Source organism: Leptonychotes weddellii, chromosome 16 (genome assembly GCF_054177405.1).
Source record: "Leptonychotes weddellii isolate Sample4059 chromosome 16, ASM5417740v2, whole genome shotgun sequence".
NCBI lineage: Eukaryota > Metazoa > Chordata > Mammalia > Carnivora > Phocidae > Leptonychotes > Leptonychotes weddellii.
This window is the reverse complement of record NC_138384.1, coordinates 17,092,154-17,108,104: the sequence shown is the minus strand read 5'-3', so window position 1 is coordinate 17,108,104 and position 15,951 is coordinate 17,092,154. Positions and strand designations below refer to the sequence as shown.

Here is a 15,951-nt window from a genome sequence, read left to right as displayed (position 1 = left end):
TTAAGAAAAAGCATTGAATTATTTAGTAAGGATTATCTACAAAAACACTCAGTGTAGGGGTGCCTGGGTGGCTCAGTTGTTGGGCATCTGCCTTCGGCTCAGGTCGTGATCCCAGGGTCCTGGGATACAGCCCCGCATCGGGCTCCCTGCTCCGCGGGAAGCCTGCTTCTCCCTCTCCCACTCCCCCTGCTTGTGTTCCCTCTCTCGCTGTGTCCCTCTCTGTCAAATAAATAAATAAAATCTTAAAAAAAAAAAAAGAGTTCATCTGTTTAAAAAACAAAACAAAACACTCAGGGTAAAATGTTCTCATTGCTATATGACCCAAATATGCACGATCTACCTCAATTTTCTTCTAAGAGGTGTTCAGGAGGCACAGCTGGAAGTGCACTGAGCTGAACTGTGACTTGTTGGGTCAGTGCTTATGGAGATGGATCCAGTAAACAACACTTTGTCCAGACAGTGGGATTAATATGGAGCATGGCCCAATGGTCCTTTCTAGTCATAACATTTAGCTTTTCTAGGTTAAAAAAAAATCATTGTCCAAAAACTAAGAATAAGCTACTTAAGATAAGCCATAGAAATGGTTTCTGTCATTTGAAGAAAAGTTAAGATTCAAGAAGAATGTTAAAATAGGATTTCCAAGAGTCAAGGAACCAACTCAGCAGTTGGTTAAGTCCTATCCCGGGGCTGTGGTGGCTACTGGTATAGGTAAGGCAGAGTCAGGATGAAATCCTTTATTCAGTTTATTGATTACTCTAACTCATTCATCACACTTCCCCATTAAGAGGGTCATCTCAGCAACCAATATATGAAAGGACACAACACATAGTGATTGGTATGAGGCCTATGTTACTGATCACTCCTGGAAGACAAGAGTATCTTACCTGCAACAAAGGCATCAGCTGCAAACCCAGCGCTTGCTCATAGAGTAAGTTCAATTCTGCACAACTGGAGAAGGAGAGTTTGGAAGTGTAGAGGTAATAGTGCACATGCCTAAATGTGGAACCGTCTCTGTCGATGAATAGCCTCTGGCTTTCCAAGGAGGTCAAGGCTGAAGCCTCTTTCCACAGCAGGGAGTCTGGAAACTGAGCGAGTTTGCTTCTGGGAACTGCGAAATGCCAGCCCCCAACGTTGAAATGAAACAAATCCTCTGCTGATTCATGAGGCATGCCAGGCTCCTCCTAAAAGGGGAATAAAAACAGAGCTATGCGAGAAAAAGAAATAAAAAGCATCCATCTTGGAAAGGGAGAAGTAAGATTATCTCTATTTGCAGATGATGTGATCTTGCATATAGAAAATCCCAAGGAATTCACTAGGAAATTATTAGAAATGAGTTTAGTAAGGGTGAAAGATATGTATCAATCGTATTTTTATTTTTAAATTTTATTTATGTATTTATTTGACAGGGAGAGAGAGAGAACACAAGAGTAGGGGTGGGGTGGACAGAGGGAGAGAGAGAATGTCAAGCAAGCTCCACATGCGGCACAGAGCCTATTGAGGGGCTTGATCTCTCAACCCTGAGATCATGAACTGAGCTAAAATCAAGAGTCAGATGCTTAACTGACTGAGCCACCCAGGCGCCCCTCAATTGGATGTTAATACACAAGCAATGAACAATCCAAAAATGAGATTCAGAAAACAATTCTATTCCAATAGTATCAAAAAGAACAAAATATTTAGGAATAAATTTAACAAAAGAAAGGTAATACTTGTACTCTGAAAAGTTCAAAACATAGTTGAAAGAAATTTTAAAGACTTAAGTAAATGGAAAAACATCTCATGTTTACCAATCAGAAGACTTAATACTGTTAAGACTGTAATACTCTCCAGATCTACAGATTGAACACAGTCCCTATGAAAATTCCAGCTGCCTTTTTTTTTTTTTTTTTTTGGCAAAAATTGACAAGCTGGGGGTGCCTGGGTGGCTCAGTCAGTTAGCGTCTGCCTTCAGCTTGGGTCATGATCCCAGGGTCCTGGAATCGAGCCCCTCATCGGGCTACCTGCTCAGTGGAGGGTCTGCTTCACCCTCTCCCTCTGCCCCTCCCCCCACTCATGGTCTGTGTTCTCTCTCACTCAGAAATAAATAAATAAAATCTTTTAAAAAAATTGACAAACTGATGTTAAAGTTCATATGGAAATAAAAGGGAATAGTAAAAACAATCAAACAAACAAAAAAACCCTCCAGCTCTTGAAAAAGGAGAACAAAATATTTTTTTAAAAGATTAATTAGTTTGGGAGAGTGAGGGGAGGGGCAGAGGGAGAGAATCTCAAGCAGACTCCCTGTTGAGCTCAGAGCCCAAGGTGGGACTTGATTCCATGACCCATGAGATCATAACCTGAGCTGAAATGAAAAGTCAGACACTTAAGTGACTGAGCCACCCAGGCGCCCGAAGGAGAACAAAATTTGATGATTCACACTTCCCACTTTCAAAACTTACTAAAAAGCTATAGTAGTCAAGATAGTGTGCTATTGTATAAGGAAAACATATGGATAAGTGGAATACCATTGAGAGTCCAGAAATAAACCTTGACATTTATGGTTAATTGAATTTGACAAGGGAGCCAAGGCAATCCAATGGGTAAAGAATAGCCTTTTCAAAAACTGGTGCTGGGACAGCTGGACATCCAAATGCAAAAAAAAAAAAAAAAAGTTAGACCCCTACCTCACACCATACATAGAAATTAACACCAAGTGGGACAAACCTAAAAATAAGAGCTAAAACTATAAAACCCTTAGAAGAAAACACAAAATCCTCATGATCTTGGATTAGGTAATGCCTTCTTAGATGAGATACAAAAAGCACAAGTGAAACAAATAAGCAAATAAAACTTCATCAAAATTGCAAACTTTTGTGCTCCAAAGGACACCATCAAGATTTGCAGATCACATACCTGATAAAGAACTTGTATTTAGACTACATAAATAACTCTTACAACTCAATAATAAAAATAATAATAAAAAGATGAACAATCAGGGGCGCCTGGGTGGCTCAGTCATTAAGTGTCTGCCTTCGGCTCAGGTCATGATCCCAGGGTTCTGGGATCGAGTCCCACATTGGGCTCCCTGCTCGGCGGGAAGCCTGCTTCTCCCTCTCCCACTCCCCCTGCTTGTGTTCCCTCTCTCGCTGTGTCTCTATCAAATAAATAAATAAAATCTTAAAAAAAAAAAGATGAACAATCAAATTTAAAAGGGAGTAAAAAATCTAAAAACACATTTCTCTATGCTAAATGAAAGAAGCCAGACACAAAAGCCACATATTACATGATTCCATCTATGTGTAATGTGCAGAATAGGCAAATTTATAGAGTTGATTAGTGGTGGCTTAGGGCTAGAGAGGTTGTGGGGGAAATGCACAGTGACTAGTAACAGGTATGGAATTTCTTTTCTTTTTCAAATAATGAAAATGTTGTAAAATTGTGGTACTAGTTGCACACTCTGTGAATATACTAAAAATCACTGAACTGTAAACTTTAAATGTAAATTGTAGTATGGGAATTATTTTTTAATAAAGCCATTTTAAAAAATAAAAAAAAAAACATTTAAGACAGAGAGTTAGGAGGTCCTGCGTTGGGCTCTGCACTCAGCATGGAGTCTGCTTGGGATTCTTTCCTTTTTCCTCTCCCTCCCCCTCTGCCCCTCCCCCTGCTCTTTCTCTCTCTTAAATAAATAAATAAATAAAATCTTTAATTTAAAAAAAAAAGGAGAGAGAGAGTTGTGAGGAGGCGCTCCCTACCCCTCTGAGTGCATGCAGAGCTCTCTTGGGATCGTACCTGCAGAGACACTACATTATTGAGACCATAGCAGAATAGCTGAATGTTGTGGTTTCCTTTTTGTATATACAAAGGCAGCAAAGATCATTAACCTTCCTCAGCTCATTGTGAAAAGTTCAAGGTTATCTATTCATATAAATGAACTATTTTGCTTCAAGATAACCTAGCTTATCAACACTATAGAAAAGTAGAACATATGAACATACAAACCATCTGTATCAGATTTTAAAATAAACAAGGAGGACTACTCTTGTAAACAAAATTTAAAAGGTGGTAAATAGTATATAAAATTCTACCTTAAAAAGAACATAAAAGAATTCTAAATAAAAATTATGCATGGTGAAGCAATTGGGGTGCAATGTACTGATATTTATAACATTTTGAAATGCATCAAAAAACCAATATGGATTGGTAAAGGGATGGACAGATGGACATATGATAAAAACAAATATAGCAAGATGTTCACTGTAGAATCCAGGCAGTGGGTATATAGTTCGTTCAACCTTTCTGAATCTTCCAAATTTGCATTAAAATGTTGGTGGGGGGGAAGAGTGTTAAATAAGAGTTGGTTGCTCAAGAGAGGAAAGGCTCACTTCTCCAACAAAACCTGCATCTTCTATTTTGATAGCTGAGGAAGGAAAATAAATGGCATGCAACAAAGAAGTGGGTGGAGTTCCTTTCTCTTATAATAACTGGTCTAAATAATTCAGAAGAGCAATTATATATGCCACATTCGAGGCTAGAAGAGTTAAAGGCACAATGAGAAAGATTACAAATTTTTAAATGGTGTCATGATTCACAGAAGCTGAGTAAGAAAAGCCAATCTAACTAACTAATCTAGACTTTTGAGTCCCGGCCCTTTTAAAAATGGCTACAGCTGAGCATGACAAACTGATGGTAAATAAGAGCCCCACCCAGACCAGAAAGCATAAATAAGCAAGAACTCTTGATTTTGCTTTCTGTTCTTCTTGAAGGTGACTAGCTGGTTGATAGCTCAGTGTAAGTGCTCCTACTATGCAGATTTTGGCTGCCAAAGAAGACCCACTCCTGGACGGTGAGCTACAGTTCTGTTCTCAGTCCTCTTTTCTTATTAAGGATAGGCTTTGACAAGTGTCTTTGCTCAAGAGTTTGCCTCCTTCTTACACATACATGTCCCATCCACAGATGGGCTCTCAAGAGATGCCTGCTGGAGTGAGGGTAGGGGTTAAGGATGTGGCTGTTCTTTCTAGAGTTTTCTTTCCAAAGACTGCACAGGGTTTGTTAGAACTATCCCAGCCTGGGGAGAGCCCTCGGTCAAAGGCAAGCTTGGGGATCTGTAGTACTTGAAGGGCAAAATGCTTCTTGCCAGACTGCCTACAGGAAATGGGGTAGCCCTCGCATAATCTTCTCCAGCCCATTCCAAAGAGTATCTCTCTTTTCCGCACTGATCCTCCCTCCCAAAGGAGCACCTTCCAAATAAATTTCTAGAGCTATAACCACCTCATGATCTAAAGACAGGGCTTCAACTCCTCAGAGCCAAGTTCACCAACGATTCAGATCTGGGGCTCCCTCCCTATCATGCCTGAGAGAGCTGCCCCCGCCCCCATCCCCACCCCCTACCCCTTCTCATTTGGATCTGGACACCTCCCCCACCCCATTTACCCGCCGGCCACTGCCTGGTCTCAGAGTCAACAGCTCCAAATGCTGAGACAAGAAGAGCCTCACCTTGTCAAGAGGCACAACTCCACCTCTCAGAAGCCCCCCAAAACCTCAGACCTAGAACACTTCATCCCTCAAAACAGGCGCATTCTTCCAATCCCTCAGAGCCAGTCCCCAAACCCTTCAAAGCTGGGACCATATCCCACCCCATGTCCCAGAGCCAGGTCCCTAACCCCATAGCCCTAATCCTTGGCCACATCACCTCCCCAATCGCCGTTTTGGTGTTTTTGGCGCCCCCGCCAGGGCGGGATCCATACCATAGTCCGGACGCCTGAGGCGGGTGCGCGCGTGATCACAGTACTAACGGCTTGGGGAGATCGGCCGCACGCGCGGTGGGGCGGGGCCTGCGGCGGGGGCGGGGCCTGGCGTGCGCCAGCCTGTCTCGTGGACCGAGACAGGTGAGGGGCGGGCGGGGATGGCGGAGCAGTGGGATCTGGACGAGGAAGGCGTCCGCCGCCTGGGGGCGCTGACTCTGGAGCAGCCCGGTAGGGCCAGGCCGGGAGGACCTGGGCCGGGAGCGTGGGGTCTGAGGCTGAGGGGAGAAAACTGAGGTAGAGGTGGGGGAACCTGAGGTAGACGCGGCGGAATGGCGGCGGAGGAGCGGTCCCTGAGATGGAGAAGGGGTTACTGAGGCAGAAGAGTCACACTGAGGTGAAGGTGAACGACGTGAAGTAGCCTGAGAGTCTGGGGAGGAGGGCGAGGAATTGAGGGAGACGAACGGAGTCTGAAGTGGAGGAGAAAGTAGATTAAGGGGACACTGTGGCCGGAAACAGAACTGGACAGAGTCTGAGCTTGTGGAAGGAAACGGAGCCCCAAGAGGGGCATTGGCGGGAGAAGGGACGTGCTGAGAAGCGCCTTTGAGGTGGCGGTGCTCTTGAGGAAGGCACGAAGGGCGTTCGTTTTGGCATTTTCTGAAATTTCAGACCCAGGAGGGTTTTTCCTGTTTGGGGTAAAATGGGAAAGGATGTTCCCTTATCAGTCCCTCTCTCCGTTTAGTCTCCGCCTCAAGAACTTGGCCATTTCTTTGATCCGTCCGGATGTGTGGCTTCCTTTTAAGAGACACTCAGAAAGGGGCCTCAATTGTGAAAGCAATGCTGGTCTCTCAAGGCGCTGGAGAGAACTGGCTGAGCAACTGCTGACCCCAACTTTGACCTGGGCTCTGATTTACAGAGCTTGTTTTCAGAGTTTCTAAGGAGTAGAAAAGTTGGGAAAGTTTTATCAGCATTCCTAACTCAGCTTTTACCCTTATTAAATTTACTCTATCCTTAATGCCAGGCCCTGTGTTAAATGCTTACCCCCCACCCCGCAATATTTAATCTCCATAACAGGCCTGTAAAGCAGATGCTGTTATTGTGCCTATTTTACAGATGGGTTAAAATTAAGTTTAGTCTCCTGCCCAAAGTGACACAGCCAGGGTTTATTAACCCAGGACTCTTGAGTTCAGAGCCTGTGCTCTAACCTTTACAAAAAGTTGCCTTTCTTGCTTCCTCTAGTACTATTTATTTGTGGGATATGAAATAATTGGTTTTATTTTGTTTAAAAATTATTTATTATTTAAAATTTATAAAAACTAGTGCATGCTAGTAACAAACATTACATGAATGAAGAGGTTATTAATCTTTCCTTCCTCTGGAAATCTCTCCACCCCCAACCAAAGGTAGTGGTGTGGTGTGTATATGAATAGACTGCAGATATTTCAGGTTTGTTTTTTCTTTTTCAAACTACTTTGAGCTCTCCTGTTTTACAAGTTAGCTAAGAAAAGCTTTATTGGTTTGACACACTTTTGTACTTTTTTTGCCTTTAAAAAAATGTTGATTTAGTTTTATTTGGTTGGGGGTGGGGCATATACTTACATTCTCCATCTATAATGGCACATGGCAGATTTTTTTTGCTTGTTTTTGTTTCCTTGTTTTATTACAGTTGTCTGAATAACAAAATTGTGCTCATTCTGACAATTCAAACAATGCAAAACTAAAGTAAATGAATATTCTTCCCTCTCCCTCTTTCCATACCTTTTCCATACATCTACACATAGGTATTTTTTTTAATGTATAAGAGCATATCTATTATTTGGCAATTTGCTTTTTTTTTTGACTTATCAATAAAACATACTTTAATGTGCTGTTATATGCATTATTAAGTTAAGTAAAAAATCACAGTGGTCATCTTTGGGGAGAAAGGCTTTTATTCTGTACTTTTCTGTACTGTTGGAATTTTCTGGCTATGTAATAAGTGTTATTTTCTTTTTAATGTCCAAAGAGATGATCTTGTGGTGCAGTTATAGACTGTTTTGTATGTTTGGTTTTTTTTGTTATATTTCCCTATACTAAAAAATTCCCATAAATGTTTAAATTATCCTTTGTCATGCAGAAAATTTTCATCTTAAGGGAGTCAAGTTTATTTTTCCTTATGATTTGTGATTTTTTGGTCTTATTTTTGAAGTTTTTCCCTACACTACTGAATAACATTTTTTTCCTAAAAATTCTGCTGCTTTGCTCTTCACCTTAAGTCTAATCTACCTGGAATTTATTTTTTTTTTAATTATTTTTTTTTTTTAAGATTTTATTTATTTATTTGACAGAAAGAGAGACACAGTGAGAGAGGGAACACAAGCAGAGGGAGTGGGAAAGGGAGAAGCAGGCCTCCCGCAGAGCAAGGAGCCCTATGCGGGGCTCGATCCCAGGACCTGGAATCATGACCCGAGCCGAAGGCAGACGCTTAACAACTGAGCCACCCAGGCGCCCCTACCTGGAATTTATTTTTATATACAATGTGTGATTTGGTATAATTGTATTTTTTTTATACTGATCTCCAGTTTCCTCAGAACCTATTTATCCAAGTTCCTTTGTAAATGTGTAGGCTCACTGTTCTGTTTGTCTATTCCTACACCAGTATCACACTTTTGTAACTTTTGTAACAGGTTTTGATAACTGGTAAAGTCAGTGCCCTCCTTCACTTTCCTCTTTTTCCTTCAAAGTTGTCTAGGCTATTCTTATCCCTTTATTCTCTTTTAGAATCAGCTTGTCAGTTTTCATCAAAGCATTTTAAGCAGGGATGTGTCCTGATCTAATACTTATTTTTAAAATATGACTCTCACCCATTAGAAGCCTGTTACAGTAGTCCAGATAAGAGATAATGAATGGCTTGGACTAGGAGGATGACAGTGGAGATAAAAAGAAGTGGACAGAGTCAAGGTGTATTTTGTGGGTAGATAGGACAAGACTGACCAAAAAAATTGAATATGGGAGTTGGGGAAAGGGAAGATTCAAAGATAAAACTTAAACTTGGTTTAGGTTATTGCTGGGTGGACGATGGTGCTATTTATTTAGAGAGAGCACAAAGACTATGGGAAATATTGGCTTGGGGAAGGCGAATCAAGAGTGCTGTTTTGAACATGTTAAGTTTAAAATACCTACTAGACATTCAAATGTGAAATTTTTAGTAGGCAATTGGATATACAAGTCTGGATCTCAGAGGAGAGAGGTCAGGGTTAAAGTTGTGAATTTTGGGAGACATTAGCAAATCAGTAATACTTAAAGTGATAAGAATGGGTGAACTCACCTAACTAGAGAATGTGGATGGAGAATAGAAGAAGGTTTAAGACTCATCTTGGGATATTTCAATCTTTAGATGTTGAATAGAGAAGGAAGAACCTGGTGTCTTGGAATTTAAGAAAGGGTAGTGTATGAAGGAAGTAATGGTCAGCTGTGCCAAATGCTATTTTTTTTTTTTATTTGAGAGAGAGAATGAGAGAGAGAGAGCACACGAGAAGGGGGAGGGTCCGAGGGAGAAGCAGACTCCCCGCTGAGCAGGGAGCCCGATGTGGGGCTCGATCCTGGGACTCCAGGATCATGACCTGAGCCGAAGGCAGTCGCTTAACCAACTGAGCCACCCAGGCCCCCCTGTGCCAAATGCTATTGACAGGCTAAGCAAGCAGAGAAATGTCTGTTAGATTTGGCAACATGGAACTCATTGGTCACTTTAACTAGGGGAATTTCGAGAGAATGGAGGGAAGCCAGGCTGGGTTGGGATGAAAAGGGAATAATATGTGAGGGAGAAGAGCTAGTGAAGGTAAGACCTTTCCTGAGAAATGTGGCCATAAAAGAGAACACAGAAGTGGAATATTAGTTGGGGGATATAATGTGGGATCAAGAACAAGTTTTTAGTGGGTTTAAGATTTTATTTCTTTATTTTTATTTTATTTATTTATTTATTTGACAGAGAGCACAAGCAGGGGGAGGATTAGAGGGAGAGGGAGAAGCAGGCTCCCCATTGAGCATGACCTGAGCCAAAGGCAGACACTTAACTGACTGAGCCACCCAGGCACCCCAAGAACAAGTTTTTTAAAGACACAATATACTAGAACATATTTGTATGCTGATGATAATTATTTGGTAAGGAGAGAAAATATATAATTATGTACTTCTTTGGCTTTTAAAAATAATTCAGTTAGGGCGCCTGGGTGGCTCAGTTGGTTAAGCGACTGCCTTCGGCTCAGGTCATGATCCTGGAGTCCTGGGATCGAGTCCCGCATCGGGCTCCCTGCTCGGCGGGGAGCCTGCTTCTTCCTCTGACCCTCTTCCCTCTCGTGCTCTCTGTCTCTCATTCTCTCTCAGATAAATAAACAAAAATCTAAAAAAAAAATAATAATAATAATAATTCAGTTATTTATTATATGGGTAATATAATTATTGTACAGTGAAAAGTGAGTCTTGACCACCCCCTTCCCTGGCCCTGACCCAGTTCTCCTAAAGACAATCACTATTACCAATATCTTGGATAACTTTCCAGAAATATTCTCTACATATATCACTTATTTTATAATTTTTTTATTAATGGCAGTATATAAATATATACAAGAGTCGAGACAACAGAATAATGAACTCCATCACCCTACCTCAGCTGGTATTGTCAATTCATGGCCAGTCTTCTTTCTTCTGTACCTCACCTAACTTCTACCCACGCCTAACCCCCTGCACTGTTTATTTTGAAGCAAATCCCTGTCATATGATTTAACCCATATATATTTTAATGTATATATCTTCAAAAGAGAACTCTTTTAAAAATAATAATCACTTATAAACCTAAAAATATTTAATAGTAATTTCTTGATATCAAATATGCAACCAGTTTTCTCATTTCACCAACTGTCCTATAAAATTTTTCTGATTCAGGATCTATGTAAGGCCTACTGTAATTGGTTGATATTTGTCTTTTAAAAAAAATTTTAATTCCAGTATAGTTAACATACAGTGTTACATTCATTTCATGTGTACAATATGGGGATTCAACAATTTCATGCCTCACCCGTGCTCATCACGACAATTGCACTCCTTAATCCCCATCACCTGTTTCATCCCTCTGGCAACCATCAGTTCTCAATATTTAAAGAGTGTTTCTTGGCTTGTCTGTCTGTGTTTTTGTTTTTGTTTTTTCTCTGCTCATTTGTTTTGTTTCTTAAATTTCACATATGAGTGAAATCATAGGTATTTGTCTTTCGTTGACTTACTTCACTTAGCATTATACAGTTGATACTTGTCTTAAATATTGTTTGAGCCATAGGTTTCCCCTTCTTTTTTTCCTTGCATTTTCTATTGTTCTTAAAGAAACTAGGCCATTTGTCCTGAATAGTTTCTTACAATCTGGATTTTGCTCATTAAATTCCTAAGATGTTTAACATTTTCCCCAGTTCTTGTTCCTATGAATTGCTACTTAAGTGAAGCTTGATTTGATTCAGGTTTGTTTGTTTTTGTGCAAGACTACTTCATAGGTGAGAGTATACTGTCATGAAGTGTATAATTATCTGGTGTTCTTTTGTGACATCAGCTATTAAACATGACTATGTAAAGTCCACTAATTCATTAGGGATTGCAAAATGATAATTTTCTATCTTTCATTTTTATTAGTTGTAAGACGTATATAAAAAGACATTTCCTATTGGGCGCCTGGGTGGCTCAGTCGTTAAGCGTCTGCCTTCGGGTCAGGTCATGATCCCGGGGTCCTGGGATCGAGTCCCACATCGGGCTCCCTGCTCCGCGGGAAGCCTGCTTCTCCCTTTCCCACTCCCCCTGCTTGTGTTCCTGCTCTCACTATCTCTCTCTCTGTCAAATAAATAAATAAAAATCTTTAAAAAAAAAAAAAAAGACATTTCCTATCAACTCCTTGGTTATCTTGAGGCACAGTTTGTACAGCAAAGACAGGATACTTTTTTTTTTCAGCTTATTTATCAGTTTTTGGAAAAATGTGTTGTTTTCTTAGCATCCTCTAAAGGTAACCAGTAAGAGAGTTGTTTTGTTTTTAGTGTCATTATAAATTCATGGATTTAAGTGTTTTTGGTGTGTTCTAATCTACTACAGTTATTATCATAATTGCTGTTGAACTTGTCCCTACTTTGGCTAGTGGGAAATCTTTCAGGCTGACTCTTGAGGCTTTTTTTCAGTTTTACTTATTTGAAACTCTTTCATCATCCCTATAAATAAGCTTTATTAAAGATTATGAATTCAGTTTCCAAGTGAGCTATAAATGGTTTTCCATACAGAGATTATTTACTTGATTTGTTATTTTCATGAGCAAAACGTGTTTTGACCCATTAGGGTCATGTAGCTTATATATTAAAATAGGAAGATTATTCTGTTTTGTTTTTTTTTTTTTTTGAAGATTTTACTTATTTATTTGAGAGAGAGAGACAGAGATCGCGAGAGAGAGCACAAGCAGGGAGGAGAGGGAGAAGAAGCCTCCCCGCTGAGCGGGGAGCCCGATATGGGACTCGATCCCAGGACCCTGGGATCATGACCTGAGCCGAAGCCAGACGCTTAACCAACTGAGCCACCCAGGCGCCCCTATTCTGTTGTTCTTGACATCTTTGATGTGCAATGTTTGATTAGATCTCTGATCTGTTTGTCTTCACTGTCTTTATAAACATTGAGACTACATAATCTCTTAAGACCTTGCACTTCATATGAATCATAAAAGAATATCTGTCACTGTGGCAGTTTATCATTTGAATGATAATTCCAGTTCCTTTAAAAATATTAAAATGTCTGCCCTTCAAAACAGCGGGGAAAGGCATGAGAAATGCTTCAGGGCACTGATAGAAATTATAATTGACCTTAGCTTTTGTCCCATGGTAACAGATTCTTAGGGTACCAGACCATTGCATACTATAGGACTACCAATATGCTGCCCTCAAAGTCAGGAAAAAAATTTTTTGAGATATAATTCACATACTATAAAATTTAATGTATATAATCTAGTGCCACTTAGTTCATTGCGCAACCGTTACCATTAGTAGTTCCAGAACATTTTTATCAGCCCCAAAGGAAACCCTGTACCCATTAGGCAGTCACTTTTCATTTCCAGCTTTCCCAAGCCCCTGGCAACCACTAATTTGCTTTCTGTCTCTATGGATTTGCCTGCTCTGGATATTCCATATAAATAGAATCATGCAATATATGGCCTTTTATATCTGGCTCCTTTCACTTAGCATGGTATTTTTTAAGGTTCATCCATATTTTATCATGTATGGGTACTTCATTTCTTTTTTTTTAATAGAATTTATTTTTTAAAGCATTTTTAGGTTTATAGAAAAGCTGAGCAGAGAGTACAGAGAGTTCTATAAAAGCTCCCTCTTCCCCCCTCATACTTTCCCCATATCTCCCCTATTATTAATATCTTGCATTTGTGTGGTACATTTGTTATGATTGATGAACCAATACCAATATATTATTATTAACTGAAGTCTGTTGTTTACATTAAGATTCACTCTTTGTGTTGTTTGATTCTGTGGATTTTGACAAATATATAGTGTCACGTGTATACCATTACAGTATCAAACAGAATAGTTTCACTGCCCTAAATATCCTCTGTGCTCCATCTGTTCATCCTTCCCTTTCTACTTAACCCCTAACAACTACTCATCTTTTTTTTAAGATTTTATTTATTTATTTGACAGAGAGAGTTAGCGAGAGCAGGAACACAAGCAGGGGAGTGGGAGAGGGAGAAGCAGGCTTCCCGCCGAGCAGGGAGCCCGATGCAGGGCTCGATCCCAGGACCCTGGGATCACGACCTGAGCCGAAGGCAGACGCTTAACGACTGAGCCACCCAGGCACCCCTCAACTACTCATCTTTTTACTACTACTTTCTACAGAATGTCATACAGTTGTAATCATTTAATATGTAATCTCTGGCAACCAGTACCTTTTTTTTTTTTTATTTATTTGAGAGAGAGAGAATGAGAGAGAGCACACGAGAGCGGGGAGGGTCAGAGGGAGAGGCAGACTCCCTGCCGAGCAGGGAGCCCGATGCGGGACTCGATCCGGGGACTCCAGGATCATGATCTGAGCCGAAGGCAGTCGCTTAACCGACTGAGCCACTCAGGCGCCCCCCCAGTAACTTTTTTTTTTTTAAGATTTATTTATTTGAGAAAGAGAGCATGAACGCATGCAAGGGGGCAAGGGGGGAGGGGCGGAGGGAGAGGAAGGAGAGAATCCCCACCCCCACCGCCCACCAGCAGGCTCCTGGCTGAGCAGAGTCCAACACAGGGCTGCAAGGCTGAATCGCAGGACCCTGAGATCTCGACCTGAGCCAAAATCAAGAGGTGGATGTTTAACCGACTGAGCCACCCAGGTACCCTCATCCACTAACAATCTTTTAATTGAAATATAAATGACATACAACATTATATTCGTTTCAGATATACAACATAATGATTTGATATTTTTATACATCATGGCATGTATACATACAATAAATCTAGTTAACATTTGTCATATTACATAGTTACAAAGAAATGTATTTTCTTGTGATGAGAACATTTAAGATCTACTTAGTAACTTTCAAATATGCAATACAGTATTATTAAATAGTGGCCATGCTGTACATCAGTGATCTGTTTACTGTTGCCTTTTTCACAATGTCTTATAGTTGGAACCATATAAGTATAACCTTTTCAGACTGGCTTATTTCACTTAGCCATATGTATTTAAGGTTCCTCCATGTCTTCCCATAGCTCAATTGATAGCTCATTTCTTTTTATTGCCGAATAATATTCCACTGTGTGGAGGTACCATAGTTTATCCATCCATTTACTTATTGAAGAGCATCTTGGTTGCCTCTAAGTTTTGGCGGTTATAAGTAAAACTGCTATAAACATTCATATAAGCCTCTATGTACAGGTATAGGTGCTATAAATACAGAGGTTTCTGTGTTGACATAAACTTTCAACTCACTTGGGCAAGTATCAAGGCACATGATTGCTAGATCATCTGGTAAGCTGTGTCTAGTTTTATAAGACACTGCCAAGCTGTCCCAGGCGCCCCTAGAGCTACATAGGTGCCCCTGATCTTCATTTTTGAAATGACCTTTTTTTTAATTTGAGTTCTGTCTTTATTTTCAAATCTTCCTTTTCTTTCTGATAATTTTTCTGAATTTTTCTAATTCTAATTTACATTTTTCAGCAATTTTCAAACTTTTTGGTTTCAGAATATTTAAGAAATATAGGAGTGACATTGTCTTATATTCTTAAAAATATCTTTAATGTCTTAATTGGAGACTTCTAGAGTCTCATATCTGCTTCTGTATTAAATCTCAAGAAATGTATTGGTTGAAAAATATGTATTTTTTATATATATTATATATTAGTGTATAGATTAAAGATTTTACTTCTTTATTTGTCAGAGAGAGAACCCGATGAGTGGGGAGCAGCAGAGGGAGAGGAACAAGCTGGTTCTCCACTGATCAGGGACCCCGATGCAGGGCTCGATCTCAGGACCCTGGGATCACGACCTGAGCCGAAGGCAGATGCTTACCCAACTGAGCCACCCAAGCACCCCTGGTTGAAATATATCTTTTAAAAACGGGGCGCCTGGGTGGCTCTGTTGGTTAAGCTACTGCCTTTGGCTCAGGTCATGATCCTGGAGTCCAGGGACAGAGTCCCGCATTGGGCTTCCAGCTCAGCGGGGAGTCTGCTTCTCCCTCTGACCCTTCCCCCTGTCATGTGTTCTCTCTCTCTCTCATTCTCTCTCTCTCTCAAATAAATAAAATCTTTAAAAATAAAAATAAAAATGATGCCTCACACAGATAAGAGGTTCAAAAAGAGGGAAGTATTTTAATAGCCTTGCAGAGAATTGTGCATATTCTTCTTTGATATGACATGAAAACTGGACAAATGGTAGTTTCTTAAAAGTTGAGTTGTGTGTAGAATCTGAAACTATATCAGCGTGCTTTTTGTACTCTGTTGCATTTGAAATCCATTGGTACATCTTGCATTTAAATGGATCTTTTACCGGGGCGCCTGGGTGGCTCAGTTGGTTAAGCGACTGCCTTCGGCTCAGGTCATGATCCTGGAGTCCCGGGATCGAGTCCCGCATCGGGCTCCCTGCTCGGCAGGGAGCCTGCTTCTCCCTCTGACCCTCCCCCCTCTCATGTGCTCTCTGTCTCTCTCATTCTCTCTGTCTCAAATAAATAAATAAAATCTTAAAAAAA

At 40.4% G+C, this 15,951-nt stretch overlaps 2 protein-coding genes across 9 annotated transcripts in view; one reads left to right on the top strand and one right to left on the bottom strand.

Annotated features, from left to right (window-relative positions):
- The window catches only part of KCTD19 (potassium channel tetramerization domain containing 19), a 25,400-nt gene extending 19,623 nt beyond the window's left edge, over nt 1-5,777 (bottom strand). For all 5 annotated transcript variants that reach the window (XM_081806462.1, XM_081806464.1, XM_031036980.2 and 2 more), the window contains exons 1-2: nt 5,727-5,777; nt 885-1,181 (exon numbers count right to left, since the gene is read on the bottom strand). In XM_081806462.1, the coding sequence (XP_081662588.1) occupies nt 885-1,181; nt 5,727-5,729 (300 nt within the window). In that variant the 5' untranslated portion in view covers nt 5,730-5,777. The remainder of the gene's footprint in view (nt 1-884; nt 1,182-5,726) is intronic.
- A 58-nt stretch (nt 5,778-5,835) lies between these two features.
- LRRC36 (leucine rich repeat containing 36) overlaps nt 5,836-15,951 on the top strand; it is a 51,953-nt gene continuing 41,837 nt past the window's right edge. For 2 of the 4 annotated variants that reach the window (XM_081806466.1, XM_031036986.2), the window contains exon 1: nt 5,837-5,954. In XM_081806466.1, coding sequence (XP_081662592.1) covers nt 5,885-5,954 — 70 coding nt within the window. In that variant the 5' untranslated portion in view covers nt 5,837-5,884. Of the gene's footprint in view, nt 5,955-15,951 lie in introns of all 4 variants that reach the window. The other 2 variants (XM_031036989.2, XM_006741517.3) reach the window with 2 other exon arrangements.